The sequence below is a fragment of the Gorilla gorilla genome, chromosome 6 (assembly GCF_029281585.2).
Source record: "Gorilla gorilla gorilla isolate KB3781 chromosome 6, NHGRI_mGorGor1-v2.1_pri, whole genome shotgun sequence".
Taxonomy (NCBI): Eukaryota; Metazoa; Chordata; class Mammalia; order Primates; family Hominidae; genus Gorilla; species Gorilla gorilla.
In genome coordinates, this window is record NC_073230.2 from 142,704,018 (window position 1) to 142,731,096 (window position 27,079).

The 27,079-nt window shown below is 37.0% G+C and overlaps 1 protein-coding gene across 2 annotated transcripts in view; it reads left to right on the forward strand.

Moving 5' to 3' along the window:
- Window positions 1-27,079, forward strand: part of EXOC4 (exocyst complex component 4) — an 804,715-nt gene that overhangs the window by 366,206 nt on the left and 411,430 nt on the right. For both annotated transcript variants that reach the window (XM_019031456.4, XM_063708773.1), the window contains exon 10: window positions 8,228-8,324. In XM_019031456.4, coding sequence (XP_018887001.1) covers window positions 8,228-8,324 — 97 coding nt within the window. The remainder of the gene's footprint in view (window positions 1-8,227; window positions 8,325-27,079) is intronic.

The window sequence follows — 27,079 nt, forward strand, 5'->3', positions numbered from 1 at the left end:
TGCATGGCAATCAATGTGAGTTTTGAAGGGGACATTCAAACCATAGCTTTTTTCGGTGTTGTGAGGAAACTGCAAGACATTGTTTGGGTCTTGGATGATTAGAAATGTGGAAATGATCTGTGGTAACAGTAACAGAAGCAAGAAAGGTCTGTTGACTATTTTCTTTTGTCTGTCTGTCTGTCTGTCTATCCATCCATCCAATAAAGATAGGGTCTCATTCTGTTGCCCAGGCTGGGGAGCAGTGGTGCAATCATGGTTCACTGCAACCTTGCACTCCTGGACTCAAGCTATCTTCCTGCCTCAGCCTCCCAAGTACCTGGAGCTACAGTTGCACCTCACCATGCTGGGCTAATTTTTTAATTTTGTGTAGAGATAGGGTCTTGTTACATTGCCCAGGCTGGTCTGTAACTCCTGGCCTCAAGTGATCCTCCCATCTCGGCCTCCCATAGCACTGGAATTAAGGGCATGAGCCATCACACCTGGCCGATTTTTTTTTTTTTCTTCTTTTGAAGGAGAAACAGAATAGGTGGATTTCTGTCAGTGTTTCTGGGATGACAGGCAAACTCTTCACAGTTCTTTTCTTGAAGGTTGCAAACCTTTGTTTTTTGTTCCTCCCTTCATGTTTTTGACATCCAGGGAGCTCTCACCAGCAATTTGAAGGTGAGGATGGGATAAGTATCATCATAGCCGCTACTAGTCAGGAGAGACAGGAAAACGTAGAGTTCTAGTTCTTGCTGCTGGAACTGTATTAGAGAGGAGAGTATTTCTAGCTTCAGTTGGACCACTAAATGTGTTTTCCCCCCAAACGTTGCATACAGGATCATTATATTTATATATATAGGACATAACCTATATATTGTTTCTCTTAAGCTTCACCTACATTTATAGTGAGGCTTTTTGTGTTTTGTCTTGAATAACCAGCTGCTTTATTTAGAGTTGATTCCATGGAAAATATTTTGTGTGTCAAACTCCATCACAATATCAGGGTTCAGTACTCCCTGTTTTAGACTTTTCCTGCACTACTGTGATCTGGATCCTTTTATTCAAGCTGCGAATTCCTTGGAAACATAAAATGATATTAAGCACATTGTAGGACATATAGTTGAAGAAACTGTTCTTGGAGAAACAGACTGAAGTTTGAATAATGAACCTACTCTATGTGTGACCTTGAGCAAGACACTTCATGCCCCTTAATCCCCTGCCATGAGCCTCCATTTTTTCATCTCTGTGGTAGATAATAATATGATAGAAATATTATTAGGATGAAGTGAGTATTTTTATGTAAAGGATTCAGCACAGTGCCAGTTTCCTAGCAGATGTTTGGTAAATCAGAATCAGCCCCTTTCCCTTCTTTTCCTTTTTTTCTACATATCCAGGATAATAACTTGGCACCTGTCTTAACCTAAAGTATAACCCGAGAGCTACACAAGAATAAAATATAATTGAGCACAATATTGGCAAGACGTTTACTTGTCTTATGATGAGAATAATGAATTTATTTCTATTTGGGAGATTATCTTTTATAAATAATACTGTAATCAATATACTTTTTCAGCCCTTTCTTGAAACATGGATTTCTCGCTGAGCAAACTTTATGTAAAAACATAATTACTATTTGCTCCTAGTTGGTTCGTAGGTAGAATTCATTTGGTCTAAAAAGACATTGTTTCTCGTTTTTTGTTTGTGCATATGTACTGTGTGCTTATTCCCCGGTAGAAACTATCTTAGGCACAAAGAATACAATTATGAACAAAATAGTATGGTTGTTATTAATAATAATGACACACTACCTAAGAGTTGAGTGCAAAAGGTAATTCTTTCCTTGAAGGGGCTTGTTGCCTGGATTTTCTTCCTGTGTCCAGCAGCAGCTCACCCTTGGGTAATACAGTACCATCACTAATTCTGATTTACTTGACTTTGCTGTGATAGTAAATCATTTGAGGGCAATGATAAGTATTTTACCTTTGTTTTCTTCTTGATATAGCAACAAACCCAAGGTCACGTACTTGTAACAAGGTTACCTTTGTGACAAGTTTCGTGGTGGTGGTAGGAGCAGCAACAGCATTAAGCCATAATGATCGCATGTGCTTTAAGAATAAGCACTTACTAAGGAATGTAATCTAAAAGAACCCCTCTGGCAGGGTGACAGCTGTGAATTCAGGGAACTCTTGAACCATTCAGCTGGCTCTTAGAGCCAATTAAAGACCCCATTTATTGATGCAGTCAGGAGTTCCATATTTATTATACTGTATACTATTTCATAATCCTTAGAAAGTAGTTATGAAGCAAAATATTTGCTATAAAAGAATTCACCTTCACTGTGGTTCTTTTCTATGTGGAAAGGCCAATTTAAAAATCAGGACACATTAAAAATGTCAGATGGGGCATGCCGCTTCCTATGGCTCAAAAAGTCATGATCAATTTTATGCTATTTTCATTGGAGCACTTGGTACAAGATGGTTATAATTTCAACATCTATACATTTAATATTGATTATTCTTAATTGAAAAATGAAGAGTAGGGCTGGGTACTCCCTACTACTTTGGGAGGCCAAGGTGGGAGGATTGCTTGATTTAGGAGTTCAAGACCATCCTGGGCAACATATTGAGACCCTGTTTCTACAAAAAATAAAAGATGAACCAGGTATGGTGGTGCGCACCTCTAGTCTTAGCTACTCAGGAGCTTGAGGTAGGAGGATCCCTTGAGCCTGGAAGGTTGAGGCTGCAGTGAGCTGTGATCACACCACTGCACTCCAGCCTAGGCAACAGAGCGAGACTGCATCTCTCTCTCTTTTTTTTCTTTTCTTTTTGAGGCAGAGTCTCGCTCTGTTGGCCAGGCTGGAATGCAGTGGCATGATCTCGGCTCACTGCAACCTCTGCCTCCCGGGCTCAAGCAATTCTCCTGCCTCAGCCTCCCGAGTAGCTGGGATTACAGGTATGTACCAACACGCCTGGCTAATTTTTGTATTTTTAGTACAGACGGGGTTTCACCATGTTGTTCAGGCTGGTCTTGAACTCCTGACCTCAGGTAATCTGCCCGCCTCAGCCTCCCAAAGTGCTGGGATTACAGGTGTGAGCCACCGCGCCCAGCCTGACCTCATCTCTTAAGAAAAAAAAAAGAGTAGAGGGAGTGATGGCTAACACTATCTAATGTTTTTATAAATTAAAAAAAAAGTAAAAATTAAGACCAGAGAAAGTTCTTTCTGTCCTGGTAAGTGTTCCCAGCATATTTCTAAATCTTTCACTTACAGTAATATTTCCACAAAAATAAGGCAAGCATGTTTTACACATTTGTTGTAAAGTTGGTCTCATTAATGATATCGACTAGTATTGTGTTGCCTAAAGTAACAAGAACAACATTTTTTGAATTTGGGCTTCCTTTCTCCCTAGTTTGTGAAATCAGTTAGATCCTTCTGTGTTTGGCAATTCTAATGGAAAAGGAGAAGAGCATACTAGGCGCAGAACACTGTACTGAATGCCCTTATCTACGTTACTTCCCTTAAACATCACCACAAGTCTTTGAAATAGTTTATTGCAATCCTTATTTTATAAATGGGAATGCTGACGCTCAGAGAATTTAAATAATTTTATCACACTTATGCTAATAATGAATAGTGGTCTGATGTTTGACACAAGATCATTTTGATTCTTCCCTCTCTTCCGTAGTCACTTCAGTGAGAATCCTGTTTCTATTTCTTTCTGAGGCTTTGGTTTCTGTTTGTGTTTTATTAATATGACAATATTTATTACAAATCACATTAAACTCTAGTTGGGTAGAATCAAGGAATAAATAAATGTGGAATCTTATTACTTAAAAGTAAATGAATTCTAAAAGAAGGGACCAGCCTATGAACACTAAGATGTTGTCATTCCAGCAGTTATCAGGTGGCCTTGGTGCCTGTTGCCAGCTGTCTGGGACAGCGTGTCAAATCATCATCCTTGTAATACTATTGTCAGTTTCCCTTGCATTCCAGCCATCCATCATCATTCGACATTTTCTCTGGTGCCTATCACCTGGCCTCTCACAGCTGCAATTAGACTGTAAATATAATGAAGGGAAGGAGTGCTCTGACCTGTCCAGTGCTCTAACCAGGATTGAACAACATGTTCCTTAAGAAGGCTCCTGGCCAGCCACGGTGGCTCACAGCTGTAATTCCAGCACTTTGAGGGGCTGAGGCAGGTGGATCACTTGAGGTCAGGAGTTTGAGACTAGCCTGGCCAACATGGTGAAACCCTGTCTCTACTAAAAATACAAAAATTAGCTAAGCATGTTGATGCATGCCTGTAATCCCAGCTACTCAGGAGGCTGAGACAGGAGAATCGCTTGAACCTGGGAGGCGGAGGTTGCAGTGAACTGAGATCTCACCAGTGTACACCAGCCTGGGGAACAGAGCAAGACTCCATCTCCAAAAAAAAAAGGTTCCTGACAGTAGGTCCCAGGTTATTTGGTCATGAGAAGGCACATGAGGAAAAGTGAGTTTTGTTTCTCACCCAGAATACTGAAATGCTGAAGTAGATTTCCGGGGGTCAGGACTCAGACCTTATGATTTTTGGCCATGACCTTTACTTTTGTTTCTGACAGCTTGATTTTCAAGAATATTTTCATTGGGTTGGCTCTATTTATTCGTAATGTAGTAAGAAACATTTGACTTCTCATCTTCAAAAGGAAATCGTGACAAATGCAGTATAGATGGCACTTGGTAATGAAACTGGAAGAGTATATGAGGTTCCTGTAGGTGGAATTCTGGTTAGGTGTTGGGGTAGGGAGGAGAGTCTCTTTTTTCATATTTCTGCCCGAACTTTACTTTTTATTTAGCTTAACTGCACTATGTGAATCAGTAGTCATCCTTCTGTAGCTAGCAGGGGTTTAGAACTAATGAAAGTATTATTTAGTATCTAATCTCATACCCTGTCATTGTGCGTATATTTTCACAGCCAAATCTTCCTCTCACTGACATTTCTAGTGACTCTGATGCTTTATTTTTGGTATTGTAGCTTATCTTTTGCTGTTTTTGTTCTCTGTAATATGGTCATCAACAAACGTTTATTAAGCACACCTACTCCCTATACAGCTTTGATGATACAGGGAGATTTGCTTACCTGTATTAGTTTTTGACAGTTGCTTACATTGATTCGGGTTTTGACAGTTTACATTTGTTAGGCTTTCACACATACTGTCTCATCTAATTGCTATAACATTTTAGCAAGTTAGGTCTTTTTTCCTTTCATTCAGCAAATGTATTCTTGTATAATCACTTTCCAGGAAGTTACATTCCTGGTGGGAAAAAGTGACATAAGGAAGAAAACACATAGTAACAGAAGTGACTTGTGTTAAGGTTCATAATGGGTTATTTTATACATAGTCACTGTTAATGAAATTGTGGACTTTGAGACAGGGGCATTTGACAGTTTGGGGATAGATGTGGGACCTAAATAAATGGTACGAGGGGAGAGGGACCTCCAGATGGTAGGGCAGTGTGGCTAAGGCATAGAGGTGCACATGCATAGAGCGCATTTACTATACACGAAGGTTTTCATTTGACTGGAGCCAGTTTAGTCAGGTCTGAATTTAATTAATGAGTACCTAATATTGTAGCACTTAAGAATATTTAGAAACCATTGGAAATCATCTAGTCTATCTCGTAAAGGTTATCAAAAGACATGTTCATATTGAGTCGATTATTACATTATTTTTATGTAGACTTATTTATCTGTTCCTGAAGTGTGGAATATATCCTAGTTTCTTCTATACACATCTCCTTCGTGAATCAATTCTGACTAGATTTTATAATCTTAAAAGGAAATACGTTGTTAAAGAAGTTATATTTATTTATCATTTTTTTAACCGTACCATATGACCTTTCAAGGAGGATTTTATTAAAAGTGTAGTGTTTGTGTCAGTCTTCATGCTTTCCTTAACTCAGCAAAACTTAGCAGCACGTTCGTATCTCTGATGCAAATATTGTACAAGATGGATTTTTTTTAAATGAGAAAAAACAGTCCATGATTTTTAATTAAGGGTTGAGTATGCCATTGTATTTTTTGTTATTCTTAAGAAAAAGTATGCTCTGATTAGTTGGTAGAAACAACTGATCCAAATGTCTAGACTCTGATGCCTCTGGGAAGTCCTGATGATCCAGGGTATGGATTTCTGAAGCTTCACATGTTTTATCCAAGATGCCCAGAGACCGTTAAGATAGATAATAAATCAAGGGAGATTTAGCTGTGCTTGGTAACATACAAAGAACTATACTCAGAAAGAAAATGTTTAATTTAGAAGAAGGAAACCAAATGTTGCGAGTGTAGATTGCTAGGGTTTTGAGGAAGCCCACTAAATAGTAGCCATCTTTCCTGCTGGGGTTTTGAAACTATTGAGAAATAATTAAGGTAGATAGTAAGTGAAATGTCACTTTTATATTGATTTATGCTAGATTGAAGGATATAACCCAGTTTGAGAATCAAACAAAGCTTGCTAACTGAACATCACAATTAAACAGATTTACTCACCCATTTAGAAAAGATGTTGGCCCACTTCAAGCCTTCTCTGACAAAGCGGGGCCTTTATAGCTAAACTTACACCAGACACCACTGAACTATCTTCAGGCATTCTAGTTTCTAAAGTGGAATATGGGAGTTGCTAAGCCATGCATGCCCAGCCTTTTCTTTTCAATTTTTATCAGTCAGGCGTTATATCACTTCCCCTGGAGTGGGTAAAAGGTGGAGAGAGGTCAGAGATTACATTAGTTGAACTTCATTATAGTGGCAAGAAACATAAGTGGGGGTAGAGTGTTTTTCCCAACATCCAAAGTGATACATCTTTTCACATTCTAAACTCTCTGAAATTAGGATGTATCTGAAATCAGTGGCTGCCTACTGGAAACCAGTCATGGTGAATTGTCACCCACGCAGTGTGTGTGAGCTTGGGTTACTCCTTGCACCATGGCCCTTCATTGTTTCCGTTAATGAAGCAATTAAGGACCATTTGAGGAAAGAGTATGAGTCCTGGTCGGGATAGGAAAGCCTTCTGTTTAAACCTTCTGATAGCATCAAGAAAGCATCAACTTTAAACTTTGCAGGATGGATATCAGCAGCGTGGAATGAAATATAGGATGCAGCATGGAGCACTGCTTTATGAAACACATGCTGTTGGTGACACTGGATGACAATGTTTAGAAAACAAGGACATTGAAAACTCTTGAGTCAGAGTGATTCGGAAGAGCTAGACTTCAAATATTATTTAGTGTTAAGAATACCATAACAAAGTTATTTTTCTTATATTTCCTTATTGAATGTGCCTGAGAGGTTTATGGTAACCATTTGTTTATGTAAAAAGCCAAAGGAGCTATTCAATAAGGAAAAGGAAACATTCCAAGAAAGCATTATATAGTTTAAATAGCAGGACTTTTTTTTTCTTAGTGATACATAAAATAATAGTGTGTCTTATAATCATTGGGGTCTTAGATTTGATAAAGTGTGATCAGTTAGGCTTATATGAATCTCTGCTCCAATCTTTACACATGCAGCAACTTTGAATGGCAGGCACTTCATCCTTTCTCTGAAAGCTTTATGTGCCATACTATCCAAGATGGACACTGGTCATTAGAGACCAAAATTTTTACCTTAACTGAATTGTAGCCTTGCACTATTCCTTTAAATGTCGCATTTATTCTTACTGTGAGTCCATGTTCTTACTCAGAGTAAAAGTGCTGTTTTTTGTTTTGTTTTGTTTGTTTATTTGTTTTGAGACAGAGTCTCGCTCTGTCGCCCAGGCTTTAGTGCAGTGGTGCAATCTTGGTTCACTGCAGCCTCCACCTCCCAGGTTCAAGCAATTCTTCTGCCTCAACCTCCCAAGTAGCTGGGACTACAGGCACATGCGACCATGCCCGGCTAATTTTTATTTTTTTTTGATAGAGATGGGGTTTCACCGTATTGACCAGGCTGGTCTCGAACTGCTGGCCTCAAGTGATCCACCCTCCTCAGCCTCCCAAAGTGGTGGGACCACAGCTGTGAGCCACCGTGCCCGGCTAGAGTGAAAATTCTAATCTATTGTTTATTCAAGTGAGGAAGGCCAGATGAAGTCATTCAAAATAATTTTGTACATACTGAAGGTTACTGTTTGCAAAGATAGTCCTAATTATGACAGTATAGGACTCATCTAGATATGCTTGGTTTGTTTATTTATAAAAGTTTCAATGAGCTAAGTCTGTTTTTTTTCTTTCTTCTGAAAGGGGGTCCTGATGACAACTTAATTGAAGGTGGAGGAACAAAATTTGTCTGCAAACCTGGAGCCAGAAACATTACCGTCATATTCCACCCATTACTAAGGTAAGTCAAGTGCTATGATATACTTACTGAAGATCAATATTTTCATTATTTATGCTGCTCTACTGAATACTAGTTGTTGAGTCAGCACTGAAACAAGTCATAAAAGAAACTTATTCCATTTTTAGGGCCTCACTATTAAAGTTAGTCAGTTTAGCAGATAATCTCAATCCCACTGAGTAGCTACTTATTTTCAGGAGTAAATACTTTTATTTGATTTTCTTTTTTTCACACTCGCTACCTCTGTCCCTCTCCTGCCCTCTTCCCTTTCCTCCCTCCCTCTCTCTGTTTTATCTGTCTCAGGAGTTGGAAACTATGCTTACTGGAGAAATCTACTCTGCACATGTATTTGTAAATACATTTTTATTGACACACAGACATGCTTATTTGTTTATGTATTGCCCATAGCTGCTTTTGTGCTACAAGTGCAGACTTTTAATTGCAACAGGACTCATATGGCCCACAAAGCCTGAAATACTTATTTTCTGGCCCTTTATAGGAAAAAATTGCAAACCCATAATCTGTCCCTCTCATTTACACCAATGTCTGAGATATCCTTTGAGAATTGGCAGGTCTCTGAAATATGATTTATAAAAAATGAAAGACATATACATCAAGCGTATGTTTTTATATATTGAATGATAACATGATATGACTAGAGTGAAATCTATTCTAATGCTCAGTTCGTTGTGATAACATGATTATAGGAAAGTAAGAATCCACGGTGCCTCCATTAAAGAAAAAAATATAAATCCTAAATACTTTTAAAAAGGTACTTTATGAGAGTGGAAAAAAGGGGCAATTGTTGAGTAGATAAAACGTTTCAGTTTATGATAAAAAAGTTCTAGAGAGCTGTTACATAACCATGTGCGCATAGTTAACACTACTGTATGGTACATTTAAAAAAGGTTGATGGTAAATTTAATGTTATGTATTTTTTTACCACAATTTTTAAAATGCACCTTTTGGGATCCAGATATCTAATATAATATCAATTGTGTGTTTTCTCTGTAAAGAACCAGAGTATATATTTGTGGCATTTTCGCATAATAGAGCAGAAACTCCTGGATTTACTAAATGTTAGGTACTTCAGAATATCACCTTACCTTTCTCACATCACTTCTATAATATTTGAGGCATTTAGAATAACAGTTAAACAAATGCTGTTGAATTGGCCAGATATAATATTATGTATATTTTCTCCAAGCATAAACAGTTTATTACTACAATTATCCTACCTTCTCATTAACCGAGACTTACTAAATTGATACCGTTAGAACTAATTACATTCTAATCTCTTATATAGATAACCAGTGTTCTAAATCATAGTGGATTAGTTTCCTCAATTGATTTTAAATACAAAAACATAAATACGTAAATTAAATAACAAAAACCTGACTTTCACACAATAAAAAGTTTTTAAAGACATTTTATTGCCTTTAAGAAGTCTGTTTTAGCAGAGATTTGTAGCAGGTAGATTCATTTAGGAACCATGGGATTAAGAAAATTAAGACTATTAAGAGGTTAAGAGAATTAAAACTATTTCTCTGTAGGTTTAGTTGATAAGTACTATATGTATATAATAAGTAAATTATAACATACAGAATTTATAGATTAAATAACATTGATTATTTTTATTTGACTTTGGTAATTTGTTTAGTTTTCACTGTCTTCTTCAATTACAATTGATTTCTACTTAGTTAATGTTGCTAATTGTTAGAAATTGGAAAATACCTTAATCATGATAGGCATCTTCTAACCTAGATTTAATGCCATAATTTACTGCTAAGTTGGAACTCTTGTGCTTACATTTATTCCCAAGTAGAAAAGAAACCCTTTAGAAGCTATTAACTGTGTTGTCAGTAACCACTTTTCAAGAGATTTTTTCCTCTAAGTTTTTTTTCTTTTTAAATGTGAAGTTAGAATGAAATATATATACACACACATATATGTAAATATATATGTTAGTACTTATTTTACACTTAATAAAATGCATTTTTTTGTAGAAGACTCTGGTGGAACTTAATGTATTACAGTTCTTGACAGCTACTTGTTAAGTCTTTATAAATGCTGCTTTGCTAGATAGTTGTTTCAAGGCTTGGTAATACTCCCAGTGGTTTTACTCACTTACTTGGTTTCTACTTTCATTCAGAATTTTAACTTATTATTGATTAAAACTGGAAAAAGTTTGTTGCCTGATATAGTTTATCATTCATTCTTTCTCTGTGTATCTCTTAATGGAAATCCCCAAAATATTATGTGGTCTGAAAGGTAAGTTCATTCTTTGATAAACAGATGACTATGATGGAGTTTAAATTAGCCCTTGGCCCAAATTGCAACCTTGTCAAAAACTCCTGATTGGCTTGTGGAACTTGAAATGACTAAGATCTTTTAGTGGTTTTTTACCTTTTTTATTTGAGTTTTCACACTTCAGCATTTCCTGAGTGTTGGATTTATTATTTCTTCTAAAGTTCAGAAGTTTAGTTTTTGTAATGAAACGAACCAGTGTTCATTATCATACTTGTGTATTTTATTAGTACTATTATAATTCAAAATTTTTCTTTTATATTCAACAAATATTTATTGAATATTTATGATGCATATTTTCCTATCTCCAAGTTAGATGAGGTCTCTTGTTCAGATGTAGTTACTCTTATTTTTATGAGACTATGTAAACAAAATTGTGTAGATATGTTTTCTATCCTTTAGAATGGTCATTGCTTTTATTCTATGCTAGTTTAAGTGAGTATGAGTTAGCATTCTATTATTTGAAAGATAGTGTAGCCTAATGGGAGAGGCAGTGCAGAAGAATGAAAGGTGGAAAAATGTACAGGATTGCAAATTTCAAATGAAAAACATGACAAATGATCTTGGTTCAGGACTAGGCTCCTTCACTTTAGTTTTACTCAATGCTTGTTACTAGATTCTGATTATGCCATGTCCTGGGGAAAGAAAAATATAAGATCATATCCTTACCTGCAAGCTCCTCTCTTGGTAGCTGCATGGGTTGCAAAAATGAAGAAGCCTGAAAACACCACATATTGGCGAGGACATGGATCAGTGGGATGTCCTATACCTTGTGGGAGGATATAAATTGGTTCAGCCTCTCTCAAAACTGGTTTGACATGATTGAGAAATCACATTTCCTGTTACTCAGCAGTTCCCTCTCCTAATGCTCTTGAATGTGTTTCTACTTGTTATCAACTGACTCGTATTATTTTTCTGTCCCAATTTGCCAAACTCTTTTTCTAATTGATTACAATAATTATTCTATATTTATAACTTAGCTCATATTAAAAAGTAAGTTTGGCTGGGCACGGTGGCTCACATCTGTAATCCCAGCACCTTGGGAAGCCGAGGTGGGTGGATCACCTGAGGTCAGGAGTTTGAGACCAGCCTGGACAACATGGTGAAACCCTGTCTCTACTAAAAATACAAAAATTAACCAGGCATGGTGGCATGTGCCTGTAATCCCAGCTACTTGGGAGGCTGAGGCAGGAGAATCACTTGAACCCGGAGGCGGAGGTTGCAGTGAGCTGAGATCGTGCCACTGCACTCAAGCCTGGGCAACAAGAGCGAAACTCCATCTCAAAAATAAAATAAGCTCTAGAGGAACTTATTACAAGTTGACTTTTATCAAAAGTCAGGACCTATTTAAACATTGTATCATTTTTTTTTCTTACGTGGTCTCTTGGCAAACTCAGATTTGTTTTCAGTGGAGGGAGAATCCCTTTCAAGTGTGTAGGTCCTTCGCTTTCCTTTGCTACTTTTCACCTATGTCTGGTGTCACTGGTACTCTGTTTTCCTGAAACTTTGCATGACTGTTCTATGCACTTCATTTATTAAAATCATTCAGTTCATAATTTTCATTCAGCTAGCAGTGCGTTCTTTGCAGCCTAGAGGGTTTCTATATTGACAATTCCAACCACCTTTCTAAGAATACCACAGAGCAGTTTCCCGTTATGCTGGTTTATATATTCTCAGCAGTCGTTTTTACTCTCCTTTCATAAAATTATTATACCGGGTCCTCAATTCTGGTAATCTTGCTAACTTATTTTTATACTGTTCTCATAGCTACTGCAGTTCCATCACTAGGAAATCTCACAGGATGTTAGCGTCAAATATACTGACTTCTAATTTGTTCATTCCCCATTAAGTCCACTTATCCCTTTACTTGTTTATTTAATGCTTTCCTTATTGTTTTTTCTTTACAGTCAGGCATGTCTCTTAGAGAGTAAATTTCTAGAAAGAAATGGGCTTTAGTATTATCTTCCTTGCTTTACTCTTAGCCTACCAAGACATTGTCTGTAATTAAACCTTTAATGAATGTTTTTAATGATAGTTTTTTTTTGTTTGTTTTTGTTTTTTGTTTTTTAAATAGATGGAGTCTCACTCTGTCGCCCAGGCTGGAGTGCAATGGTGCAATCTCGGCTCACTGCAAACTCTGCCTCCTGGGTTTAAGCAATTCTCGTGCCTCAGCCTCCCAGATAGCTGGGATTACAGGCATGTGCCACCATGCCCGGCTAATATGTTTTAGTAGAGACAGGGATTCGCCATGTTGGCCAGGCTGGTCTAGAACTCCTAACAGGTGATCCGCCCGCCTCGGCCTCCCAATATGCTGAGGTTACAGATGTGAGCCACTATGCTCAGCCAATAATGGGTCATCTAATCAGTGTTTCTGCCTGTGGGTCTAAATGAACAAAACCATGTTAAAACAAAGGTTTCTAGCCATGCCCGGATAGATTCTGAAATACTTTCCCTAAAATACAGACTCTGAAAACGATATAACTGATGCCTTTTTTTCTTCCATTGACATGTTTCCTGTCTTTCAGCTCTCTCTAGAAGGCTTTAAGACAAATGAATGAATTCATTCTTATAAATGGAATTTATGTTATGGGCCTTGATTTTGGGGAACAGAAGGAAGATATGTTAATGTTGGAATTTGAGTGACATTATTTCTCTTCTTTTGTGTAGTTCTGACATGCATTTAGGTTTATTTCAAAAATAATTATTTTTGAATAATTACATCATGGTAATTATTAACCATGATCTGCATATAAAGAAACCTTTGGCAATGAAGTACATTTTATTGCAGTATCAACCACAATTTAAATCAGAGTGACACTTTTTGTTACAATTAATATATAATGTAGTCTTTTCAGGAAATTTGAAAGTACTTTGTAGCTGTTATTTGTGGGATTTGTGGGGAGAAGGAGTGAGAATTTATTTTTCTCTTTGTGTTTTCATTCATTTCTTATTCTTTATTCTCTCCAAGTCTAAAAACAGATAATTTATTGTGCCTTAGATTTGTTAGTACAGTTCTTTCATGTAGCAAACACAGGTGAGAACACAAGTTATTTCTTAGAAAATCTAAGTGCTTGCACCTAACCAGAAGTATCATTTAGAAAATACTCTAATGCCTTTTTTTCTTCCTGGACCAATAAGGTATATTGGTAGGAGCATTGCTAAATCGAAACAAAGTCATGCCTTTGACAGGTGCACTTAGCACCTCATAACCACAGAGTCCCAGTTAAACAGGTGGAATTGTCAAAGAAGGATGGCAGCACTTAATGCAGCCCATCACTGCTTTAGAAACAGGGTTTAGCTAGGACATGACTCAGGAACAAGTACACCCTGCCCCAAGGAAACCTTCCGAGTCCTCACATGGCCTCTTCCCTGTACACTGGGACAGAGCTCCCTGGAGTCCCTTCCTCTTACAAGAATATCAGCTCTATGGGATCAGGGCCCTGCCATTGTGACCTCATTTGACCTTAATTACCTCCTTTAGAGAATATATATTAAAATTCACTGTCAGAACAGACTATTAATTAAAGTGGTATTTAATCGTCCTTTTAGCATTGGAGCCCTATTTCAACTGGAAAGGAGTTTTGTGCATTGTATGAGAGAGAGAGAAACTAGACCACTAAAAGTGAAGTGTTGGGGCTGGGTAGAAATGAATGCATTCTAAGTTTTGATGTCTGCCAAATCACTGTGAGCCTTCGTTTCCCTTATCTGTAAAGGAAGGAAAAACATTCATTAAGTGTTTGATGACAGTGTCTTCTTGGTAGGTAAAGAGTAAAGCAAGCAAGATAATACTATACCTCATTTCTTTCCAGAAATTTACTCTTTAGGAGACAACGCTTAACCAGAAAGAGAAAACAGCAAGGAAAAGCATTAAATAAATGAGTTGGTTGGTTTGGATGTTGCTTTCTACATGTTAAGTTTTGTGATTCTGTGACTGGGCAGTGCTTTTATAATATTTAGGGAATCTGAAGGCCTGGCATTTTGAAATTTAAAAGTTTATGCAAAAAGTGAGTTTTATACTATGTTGGAGAATTGTTGCTTATTTGCTTCAACTGGCTTTTAAAAGGCATTTGGCTTTTTAGGATAATGAACACTTGGCATGCATGAAGTAATATGTTTCTTATGGGAGAACCAAAGAACAGTTGTTTGCAGTCTTGTAGTGACATGGCAGAGGCAGGAGGCTGGGGACATGGGGATGATGATGCCATTCAAATTGCAAAGTGTTACTGATGCTGGTTCTGTTGAACACTGCTGGAATATTGAATATCTGGGCTATGAGCATTTTTCGCTAGTAATTATTCACACCTCATTAAGATCAGACGTCAGTTAATGTCTTTCTAGGTAGAGCAAAAAGTGAAATATTTATTGGTCAGTGAGTAAAGTCCTGGCATCTAGGTCAGTTAAGAAGATGAACCTCTCTTGGCAACTTGGGCTTTTGGTGATAGACAGTATGGTTGGCTGTGTAACATTCTTAAGACTAGTAACAGTCAGAACAAGTAGTTGTAGTCATATCATCTAATGTATAGAGAATAATTTCTAAAAATTACTCTTAGATGTATATGTTACACGTAGAAATCGCCATATTGCAGCAGTACAGGGTACTGTTTCATGGCCTGTTTGTGAAATAGCTTTGAAATGCCTATGATTAAGAGATGCTTAAAGTTAGGAGGACAGGAAGTAACTAAATCCAAACCTGGAGGAGTGAAAGTCTCCAAAGGTGATTATGCTATTAACCAGTAATTTCTGTTTCCAAAAGTGACATTTCAAAGTAAAAGACAGTTGTGATTAACATTTTTATTTTATACTTTTTGTTTTAATAATTATAGTACTTATAATATCACATATTGCCAATATTTCCAGATCAAAGGCATATATAATTTGCTGTTATAATTAAGCACATTTTCCCTAATATTTTTATCTTTGAAAAATGCAGTGACATTGTTCTACCCATGTCAGTTTGATGTGTACATTGATACTTATTTAGCAGAATATTATTCTCAGTGTTCACAGGTATGTGATATTTTTATACAGATGCATGTTTGTTGTTAATGAGCTAAAGCTTATGTAGACATTTTGAAAGATGTTAGCGATTAGACAGCCTAGCAAATAATGTTGTAGATCATATATTATTCATGCATGGGAGGAAATATAGACACCTTGTTGCATTTTTATGAAACAAAGCCATTTTTCCCCTATGCTCAGAATTATGAAAAAATATTGCTAGTTTTCAGTCTGCCTGACCTGTAAGGTCTGTGAAGTGCTGAGTGGTTGGTATACATAGATTTCAAACCCTGTATTTGAGTAACTTCTTTTGAATTAATATTATAAATGTTAAATGCTATAAACCTTCAAACCACCTAACTTTTGGAGATTAAAAAATTTCATTCTAAACTTTTTTTACTTTTATATTTTCAAAATGTATGACATATGGCTAAACGCCGATTGCAACTAACTGGGCAGTTTTATACTAGTGAATGAAATGGAGAGCCAGTCAGGGTTTCAACCCATGTATCTATGCACATTTCAGCAGTTTCTAAAGAGGTGAGGCATCCCAATCTAGTTAGCACAAAAGAATAGGCCGTTTCTCATGAGAAACAGTAGGGAAAATGGGAAATGTTAGTGAAAAACAGAGGAGAAACAGAAGATTTTTTATCTATTTACATATATAAAGAGATCACTTTATATAGAAATCACTTAAAGAGATAGTTATTTTGTTATTTGTTGCTTCATAAGTATGGATTATAACTAGTTGGTTGTATGTTTAGAGAGATTCTACTCTACACAATGAGAATTTTCAAATGAATAAGGCAGCAGAAATAGGAAAGCTTTTCTTGGGAGATAATATTTTTCATGGAAATGCTTAACCAGAAGTTGAAGTTATGATGCAGTTAACTGGTTGTTGAATTTCCAGGTCTACATTCTTTAAATCTCTGATTGTAAGCCTTCCTAATATACTGTGCAACTTCAGAGCTCTGGGTAGATATGTTTCTTCCAATCTTGCTCATTTGAGTTACTTTTTTATACTTCAGCTTAATGCTGATGATTATCATTGGCAGGGTCAAGGAGTATAGTTGACTTCTGTGTCGCTTCAGCATTGACTTTCTTCTTTGGAACACAAGGAGACTCATGGAGGGGTTGTTAGACGAACGCCACCCCTCCCTACCATATAGTTCCTTCTGTCCTCTTTCTTTTTTTCTTCTCTGCTTTTGTTTTTTTCTTTTTCTTTTTCCTTTTCATGTCCAGTAACTGGTACGTACGAGTATAACTTAACTCTTCCAGTGACTGTTAAAGGAAAAAGAAAACTAGCTTTCTTCTGTTGTAAAAGCTAATGTGGGACCAACGCTGTATTTCCAAATAAACCTAAAATCAGCATGACTTTGCTGCTGTGATTTTGACCTAGATTTAAGTTGATATTTTAGATGCAGGTTTTCATCTCTTTATCAATTATTTTTTTTATTATCAATTAACCTTATTAGCAGCTTATATATAAAAGACAGTAGAAAAGACTATTCAGAACAAAATGCTTGCATAATTTGTATGCTGCTTTTTATGTATTCTGAACATGTGTTCATCTTTTGGACTGCAGTACCCAAAATGTGCTTATTCAGCATTTGATGAAATATGTTTATGTCCAGCCACAGGGCCATTTACATCTGATTTTGAAATCTGAATTGATAATGTAATTTGGTGTTAAAAATAACATAGGCATACCTAGGGGGAAAATACAGTCTCTCCCTTTAATAACGTATATTCCTTTGAGTGTTGGCTATGCATTGTTTCCTTGTATGATTTGGAAAATTATTTTATAATTCCCCTTGCTCCTCAGAAAACAGAAAGACACACACACCCCCTCTTTCCGATTTGTTCTGTTTCTGTTTTGCATTGTTTGTTACTGGGTCTGCTATATAATACCAAAGACTCTTCTTTGGTCATAATTGTCATTTGAACATTTGATCATTAATGTTGCCTACTGTGTTTTTAAAAAATGTGTCATACTGCCTGTGAAGTATTTTTCATTTCATGGTCATGAAATCTTTTTTATTTTCCTTTTGTAGTTAAACAAAAATAGGCCCCAAAATAAGCAATGCTATTTTCTCAGGACTTTATTATTTAATAACTGAGAAAGGAAACTTCTTTGATTCAGCAAGATAAGTGAGAACAGCCAGCTAGAAAGGAGAAAGTGGAAGCATCATAAAGGAAGTTTTAGTTTTTAATTACCTTAATTTCATTTTTTGGTAAGAGTAGTGGTTATGAACCTGGGAAGTGCTGGGTCTGACTTTCTTGTTGCACTTGAAATAATTGCTGGAATGTTTGATGTTTTTATGTTGTTTTTATTGTGAAAGAATAGTAATTTTGACAATTACTATTTTTAAACTCGGTGAGCATTCTTCAAAGTCCATTTCTGTAAAATACCACATTGTAAATACATGAGAAAGTATTCGATAATGTCAAGAAGAAAAAAAAACTAACGCTAACAAGTTTCTAGGGTATCACTCTTTAGTGAAGGAATATGGAAGTATGTTACTTAATTGGACTCTGTAAATTCAGAATCTCTAAATTTTAAAAATCTTTTAAAATTTTTATTGAGCTATACATATATACATTCAAATGTATAAATCTGTACACATATTTTTAAATATTTGTATATTTGTATGAATTTTTACATGTGTATACGTAAGTGTAACCATGACCCAAATCAAGATATAAGACATTGACACAGATCATTTTCAGTACCCTAGAAGACTTGCTTATATTGACAGTCAATCCCTTTCCCTGAGAGATAACAGTTATTGTGAATTCTATCCCTACAGATAGATTGGTTTTGCCTATGGTTTAACTTCATATAAATGGAATCATATAGTATGTCCTCTTTGGTGCCTGACATTTGTGTGACATGATGTCTATGTTGGTCATCCATAGACTAACATTGATTTCTTTATGTTAGTCATTGTGTCAGTATACTACTGAAATGAGCAATTATAAAATATAATATTCAATCATTAATTTGGAATAAAAGAACTTTTAGAATCCTGTGGTCCTAAAAACTGTTCACAATTTAAACTTCTTCTAAACAGCTTTCCAAGAAATCTTTTGATTTCCTATCTTGTGGGGCCAAGGAGGTTCTCAGGGCAGTAAGAGATCTTGCGGTGGGGCAGTGTCCAGCAGAGCAGTGAGCCAGCGTAGCTGGAAGCCACATTCTCTCCATGATGAATGTAGACTGTTTCCTACAGCTTTGGTAGTAAAAGCTAGCGAAGCAAAAATTAGTTGACATGTTTCCTAGACTTTGGGTTTTCTGATCAGTCAGTGAAAAGATAATTGGCAATTAACATGAGTTGCTACTTTTATTAAAGAAAAGGGATTTTTCTTAGAATTAAGATCCATCCTTTTTAAGGAAAGATAATTGGCAACTTAAAATCGACATTCTCTCTCTTTTTTTTTTTTAAGAGAGAGGATCTTGCTGTGTTGCCCAGGCTGGAGTGCAGTGGCTGTTCAGAGGTGCAGTAATAGCACACTGCAGAATGCCTGGGCTCAAGCGATCCTCCCACCTTAGCCTCCATACCTGGCGTAAGTCAGTGTTCTTAAGCCAACATTAATATGTAGGCTAGTTTTTGGAGACAATAAATTCAGTCAAGGAGGGAGGAGAGAAGCTTGACATGAGTGATTAGCCAAGAACCAGATGCAGAATTATCACAGGAAGCCATGAGCAGGTATGGACCCAATTGAGAGACCCTAACATAGTTGTAGTGAGTTGGGAATTTACTTTTATTGATTGTAAATCACATCCTTCTGGTCCCTAACAGGCAGTCACTAAAAATGTTTTGAGTAAATGAGCAAATGAATTGAAGGTAAAAGTGGTGGGGGCAGTTTTAAATGTATAAGGCAAACTGGATGGATATTGAATATTCTTTCAGTATGTATACAGTACCTTTCATTGGTAATTCTTGAATATTAAAAGATACTTTTTAAATCTCTACACTGTCCTGAGCACACATATATATATACATACACACACATACATATACGTACATACAAACACACACACTCATTGCCTTCACTTTAGCTAGTTGATTATTAGAATATATTCTGTACAGTCACATTTGTTCCAGCCACTTTGTTTTTGAAGTTTTAGTACATCTGCAGCCTCTCCTGGTGGCTGCCAGTATCACTGTCACCTGCAATGCTTTGCCAACCACCTGAAGCTCTCTTACTCTGTCCAGTGTGCTGAAGGTGCTGGCATCCATCAATATCTTTTTTGCATATTCTATTTAGTTTTGCTTTTTGCATCTGTGAAAAATAGTAGAACATCTTCTCAATGTAAGAGTGGAAATAAGAATAGTAAAGAAAATTGTACAAAAATAGGCCACTAAATTCATTCTTTAGCATGAAATTAGAAATGCTGAACAGGTTCGATAGAGCATCAATACTCAGAAATGCATCTAAGTGAATCTACAGCTCTTTCTTACTTTGAAGCTTTTAAGAAAATTGATATGAGGATTTCACTGAAGATTAAAAAGAAACCAACATCCTTCTCTGAACGTTGGAGGTCTGTCTGCTTTATAAGCCTCAACTCATTATATTTTCTTTTTTACGTGTTTTTGATTGACATGTTGATTTTAAAAATGCAACTTCAACATTCAGTGGGAGTTGACAGTATTTAAACTGAATTTTGGGGCAAAATTCTTCAATATAGTCATATTTTTCTGTTATTTTTAATTCATTCTTTTTTTTCCAGCAAATACTCACTGAGTGCTTACTATATACCAGACACTGTCCTTGGCTTTGTGGAAGCTGTGTTCCTAATGAGGGTATTGTGGTAATTTGAGAATAAGAGAAAATCTATGATAAAGGAGTCCCTCATTCCACTAATGCTAAATTTCTTCCAGTTTCCTTTTTTACACTTAGAAGATTATCTGTTGTAGAGGCACAGCTCTTTTCATGCCATTTCTTTTTCAGAGGCAGCTTCACCTCTGATCTTCATCCTAGTTCCCTCCATCCCCTTTGGGATCCAGACCAAAAAATCTTGAAGTCCTACTTAGAAGACCCTTGTCCCTCTTACCCCACACATCTAGTGTTGCTGATTTCTGCCAGTCCTACTTTATAAATATGTCTCAAATTTATCCATTCCCTGCTTTTGATACTTGTTGCCATTGCTTTAGTCGCTCAGTTTCCTAATTGGTTTCTGCTACTCCAAACCTAAACTTCTTTAATCCATCTTCTACACTTCTTCCAGAGTGATCATGTCACTCCCCTCCTTCTTTGTGATTTCTTATCCTCAGCCCTTGAAGCGGAATTCCTTGTTGTAGAATAGGAGGCCTGACTTTCTGACTTTATGCACACTGCTCTCAGGCCCCCTTGTACACTTCAAAGCCACGAATCCTTTCTTTTTCCAGGTCTGTCATACTATTTTCAAAATTTTTTTCTTTCTACCAAAAATGCATCTACCAACACTGACCTTTGACCTCCTTCATTATCTGAAACACATTTTATCCTTCAAGAATCAGCGCATGTATCCCCTTTTCTTCCAACTTTTTCCTGTGCCTACTCTTACTCACCCTTACATAATGTAAGTGGATTGCTGTCTGCTTTTAAAAAATTATTGTGATTTTGCCATATTTTTATTATAGCACCTGGCACATTGTCTGGAGATGACTCAAGAGAGAACACAGGTGTTATTTGATGTATTAGTCAGGATTCTCTAGAACCTCACACGATCACAAGGTCCCACAATAGGCTGAGGGACCCACAATAGCCTGCAGGCTGAGGAGCAAGAAGAGCCAGTCCAAGTTCCAAAACTGAAGAGCTTAGAGTCCAACGTTTGAGGGCAGGAAGTATCTAGCATGGGAGAAGATGTAGGCTGGAAGGCTAGGTCAGTCTCTCTTTTCACATTTTTCTGCCTGCTTTATTCTAGCCGCACTAGCAGCTGATTAGAATGTGCCCACCCAAATTAAGGGTGGGTCTGCCTTTCCCAGCCCACTGACTCAAATGTTAATCTTTGGTAACACCCTCACAGACACACGCACAATCAGTACTTTGTATCTTTCAATCCAGTCAAGTTGACACTCAGTATTAACCATCCCAAGTCCACCGCTTGTCAACTTGAACCCATACACATCTCCTGAGATCATACATAATCTTAAAATAAAGACAATAATAAGGTCAAAATTATGCCTAACATAATACAACTATCCTTTGTACAACCAGAAACACACCAATCCTCAGCCCAAATGCTGCTACATAAAGTTAACAATACTTAAATGCTGATATGAAGTCAATAAATCTTATGTCACATGATGAAGGAAAAAGGAAATAAAATGAAACTTTCTTAATGCAAGTGCATACATACACAAACATGTTTTTAACAAAAGAAGGAGGAAATACTCATGATAATTACAGTCCTCATTTCTGTAACTGGCCACGTGGTCATGGCTGGTATTGATGACTACTTCCTCTACTGATCATTTTCCTTTCCCCAATGTACAGTTACCGTGGTAAAAGGCCAGAGGTCTCCCTGGGGAAGGATGGGAGAAAGATTCACTGCATAAATTGTCAGTAACGCGGTAGGCTTCTTCCTCAAGGGGACCCGGCCTCCCGTTCATTCAAGGAGTTCTGGGTCTGTAAACTGGCTCAAGTCTGAAAATTGATTGAGGGGCTTTGATTCTCTGTTTTTATAATTCAAATTAGTCTTTTGTCCATTTGACCTAGAAGTTTTCTGCTTATGTAAATTAAGTAGGTATGCAGTAGGCTTCCTATCAATTTCACTTTTAGGAACACTGTGATTAATTAGCCAATGCCAGAGCTCTACAGGAGTCAGACTATTCTGATTGCTGCTCTGCCCTTGCTGTCCATTACGGTAGCTATGCCTACTTTGCGTTTGATGTTTGAGTGCCATCACTTGACCCGTGCCATCTTGGGATGCAGTTATTCCCATTGTATTTAAATTTTGTAGTTGAATGACTGTGGTTCCCATGGTTAGATCTGTTATAACTTTATTACTATGATTATGATGTTTACTTGAATATGTAAAGTATATAATAGCATTAATAGCTAACATTTAAATACAGTTTGCAAAATATGTGAAAATACATTGTCTTTTTTGGTCCTCATACCAACCCTAAGAAATAGTTTGAAGGAGTCATATTATTTCTGTTTTATAGTTGAGGCTTGGACAGTTTCTTGTTTAAAGTGACATGGTATTAGAGGCAAAACTTAAAACCCATGAATCTGATTCTAAATCCTGTGTTTTCTGCACTTTGTTGGATCTGGTGCCTCGGCATGAAGAGGGCCATTCCCAGGTACTCCATGGGATATACCACAAGGTGATTCAGGGATCCAGGCCACCTCCATTTGGTGGCCCCCCTCACGCCTAGGCCCTCAGAGTGTTTTCATTTAGTAAGTGCATGAGAAAGATGGGATTGTAGAACTCTCTTATAAGCATCATTTCCTTCATTTTTCTGTATTCTTCCTGTGGTGCAAACTATTTAAAGTTTTGTGAGCCACAGTGCTCAGCCATAGCTGTATCCCCTTTGCATCTTTGTATGTGTTTTCTTTCTCTCTACTCGATGCCCTTTTCCTCCTCCTTCACCTGGTGAATTTCTGCTCATCCCTCAGCAACATCTTTTCTGGGGAGCCTTCTGCCACCTTTTTTTTTTTTTTTTTTCTTTGAGATGGAATCTTGCTCTGTCGCCCAGGCTCGAGTGCAGTGGCATGATCTCGGCTCACTGCAACCTCTGCCTCCTGGGTTCAAGTGATTCTCCTGCCTCAGCCTCCCAAGTAGCTGGGACTACAGGCGTGTGCCACCACACCTGGCTAATTTTTTGTATTTTTAGTAGAGCTGGGGTTTTCACTGTGTTAGCCAGGATGGTCTCTATCTCCTGACCTCGTGATCAACCTGCCTCGACCTCCCAGAGTGCTAGGATTACAGACATGAGCCACCACGCCTGGCCCTCTATCACCTCTCTTATTCCTCCTCTTCTCTCAGTGGTCCCTTTTCTTTTCCTCTGTGCCCTTGTGGGACCTAGCAGGTTATTTCCTGAGTATTTGTTCTCCCTCATAAAGAAGATGCTAGGGACCATTTTTTGATTGGCTTTGCATAACTAGAACTTGAATGATTTTTAGCACACACTAGATTCTCAGTAAATATTTGGTGATTTTTATTTGGTAATGTGATTTTTTCATGGAAATTAAGGTCATATAGTTCTCTGTCGGAACCAGGATATCAAGAACAGGGTTGTTAGGAATTCACACACAGTTCATGGTTCAGGTTTTGTGCTCCTGTGTACCTTTGGACCATTGCCCCCTAAAATAGATTTTCATCCAATGTTTCTTCTTGGAATTGCTTTTGATATCCAAATAGACAAATTACAAATATGCACTTCCAAATGTATTTTGTGGTGATGTTATGTAAAGAGGACTAGTTTTTATTTAGGTCATTGTAAAGATGAGGATGAAGCAGATAAAGAAGGTCTTTTGTTTTGCAATCTTTATTGCTTTATGTTAGCTGGCAGGCTGCCTGTGTTTGATTAAAAATGATAGTCTGTAAACTCCTTAAGTTAGACCATTAATTTCCCATGACAGCACATGAAGCTTCTCCTCTCCTCCTCTCCCCAAACCCAAGCACACATATCAGAGGATCCTCCTATGTGAGACATTTGTTTAACGTTGCCTGTCAGAAAAGGTGCTACAACAAGTCAGTCAGGTTTGGAGTTTGCAAACATACTTCCACCTTACTGAACATCACAAAGGCTGTCAAAAATTTCATGTCCTTATATTTTTTCTTCTCTCCAGAAGAAAAACCATTGCAGATGTAAATGTTAGAGAAATTTTGTCATACATTTTGGACCTTCTGCAAGAAGTATTTTTCATAGCTTGGAAAAGAGGAAGGAGGCCTCTGCTGACACATTTGCAGTCTTTCCAGTAGTTTGTGTGAACTTTATAGTTTACTGCCCTACAAGAGGCTAGATATTTTTTCTTCTAAATACTACTTATATCTCATTTTCTTTTTTTTTCTTGCTTTCTCTGAAAATGAAAGTGTAAGCTTTTTCAAATGGCCTTGATATTTCTAAAATTTCTGTTTATTTTTCCTTTTACTTTCTTCTCAGTCTTCTAGATGCTTTCCACCAAACCCACTTCTGGGAATTATCCACATGTGTACTTACTTGGGAGTTTGATGAAATATATGTATGTGTGGTATGCATATTTCTGATATTATTTTATTTGATGGATGTTGAATAACTACTAAGAGAGAAACCAGTTGCTCTTCAAAATATAATTAGCAACACCAGCCCTGGAGAAGTTTACATTTGGTTGTGACAAAGTTAGTAGTATGCCCTCTGCAAAGAAGAGAAGGGGAAGATGGATGCATTTCTAATGCAATCAGGAAACCCCTCTATAATTTAAATATATTAGCATATCCTAAGAAACCCAGGTATTTGAATGTTCCTAAGACAGCTCGAAGCCTTTCCTAAACAAGCATGATTAAATTATTTGGAACACATTGAAACAGCACACATGGCCCTTAATGGATCAGCATTATCAATATGCATTTTCACGGCCAACTCCAGGAAAGCCATCACTAAAGCCATAAGGAGTCAAATTACCGATGCAATCCTAATGATTTTGCTTGCATTGCTCACATCCAGTTTGCCACTAAATGTTTGACGGCATGCAAACACTGAATTTCGCAAACATTAGTGTCATTTCCTACTTGTCCCTAGAAATAGTAATGAGCATACATCTTGAATCCTCTTATTTTGGATTATATACAAGAAAGTAAAAGTTTTCAAATATTCTGAAGTCTGGGCATGTTAGGATAATATAACATGGAACTAATTAAGGGTACATTCTGGGTCATTTGAAATTTGCATATGTATTGCAAAGGTCACAATCAACTCAAATAAATAATAATAAGGGCTAAAATGATTGAGCCCTAGTGATGAGCTCAGCTATGTTATCAACACTTTGCATGTAGTATCTAATTTAGTATTCCTAGCAACTCTGTGTGGTAGGAAATAGTATCACCCCCGTTTTATAGCTAAGGAACCTGAGGCATGGAGAGATGAAGTAGCTTGACAAAGACCAGGCTATTGTAAATGGGGGGCTAGGATCAAACCTAGACAGAAGGACCCTAGAGCCCCAACTCTTACCTCCAACTCTATGCCTCAGGTGTGTGCCTCCATTTAAAACCCTTACCAGAGGAGGCTCAAAGGCTCGAGGACTCTTCCATAGTGGCTCTCATTAGGCTGTTTGACTCTGATAATCCAGTCAAACACTTTATCCATAGTCAAACAGAGAGTAGATAATCCACTCTGATAATCCACAGTCAAACAGATAATCCAGTTTGACTCTGGATTATCAAACAGCCTAATTAGAGCCATCACGGAAGATGTCTGGTTCATAAACAGTTCTCCTGTTAGGTTAAAATATGTGATATTTCTGTTAAAAAAAAAAAAAACTAAGATGAAGAGATAAAATAAGACCAGCCCTGCATTCCAGATAGTTCCCAGGCCAGGTCAAGATGAGCTCCTCAGAACACTTTGTTATGTTGCTCCAGCCCAGTCACTGTGCCCTTCTATTAGTTTTGCTTCTAAAAGATAAGAATCTAGAAATAGTTGGGCCAATTTAGAAGAAAACATTATGTATTTAATGGGCTAATATAGGTCTAATTACTCGTATAACTTAAGGACTTTTATTAAATACATTTACCCAAGGTAAATTTTCAAGCCCATTTAAAATATAATTTAATTTATTTAAAAGAAAATTGATCTGCACAGATTAGGGTTGCCTCTATTGCCGAAGAGGAGCACTTAAATATTTTTAGAAGTGAACATTGTGATTCCCCTGTTAGCATAGGTCTTGGTCTGAAGTGAAAAGAAAAGTTTTAGCAACCTCGCATGCTGCCTACAGGACTGTGTCCTTTATAAACATTCTCTGTTGGCGCTGTCTTCTGGAGAGCATACACTTCCCTACATTTCGTGGCATTACATTATTTCTCAAATGACTTCTGCCTTTGTAGAATCATCATCTTTTTTCCATGAGATATGTGCAATATAATATTGTTCTCAAATATTTTAGTCTTCATGACACTATTGTGAATTGGCTTTAAACACATATATCCCCCAATGTACGATATATTCCTTAGTCCTTATTTTACAGTAGGATGATATAGTGGGTGCCATAAAAGGGGAGGAAGACAATTCTGACTTAAAAGACTGTTAGTGCCGCCTTTGAACCTTAGTCTTACGTGAGGAGGAGTAGATACATTTATATATCTGTTTGGAAAAGGTCGAATAAAGGATTTGCAATTTGATTCAGAAACGTCATTAATTTTTAAAATTTATTTACTTGCTTATCCTTTTCTGAAAAGACTGTGAAACAGTTGCCTGAATATTTCGTTTGAGGGGCAGTTAAAAACAGAAGTTGTGGAAAAGCAATGTTGGCAACAATTTATGAAAGGA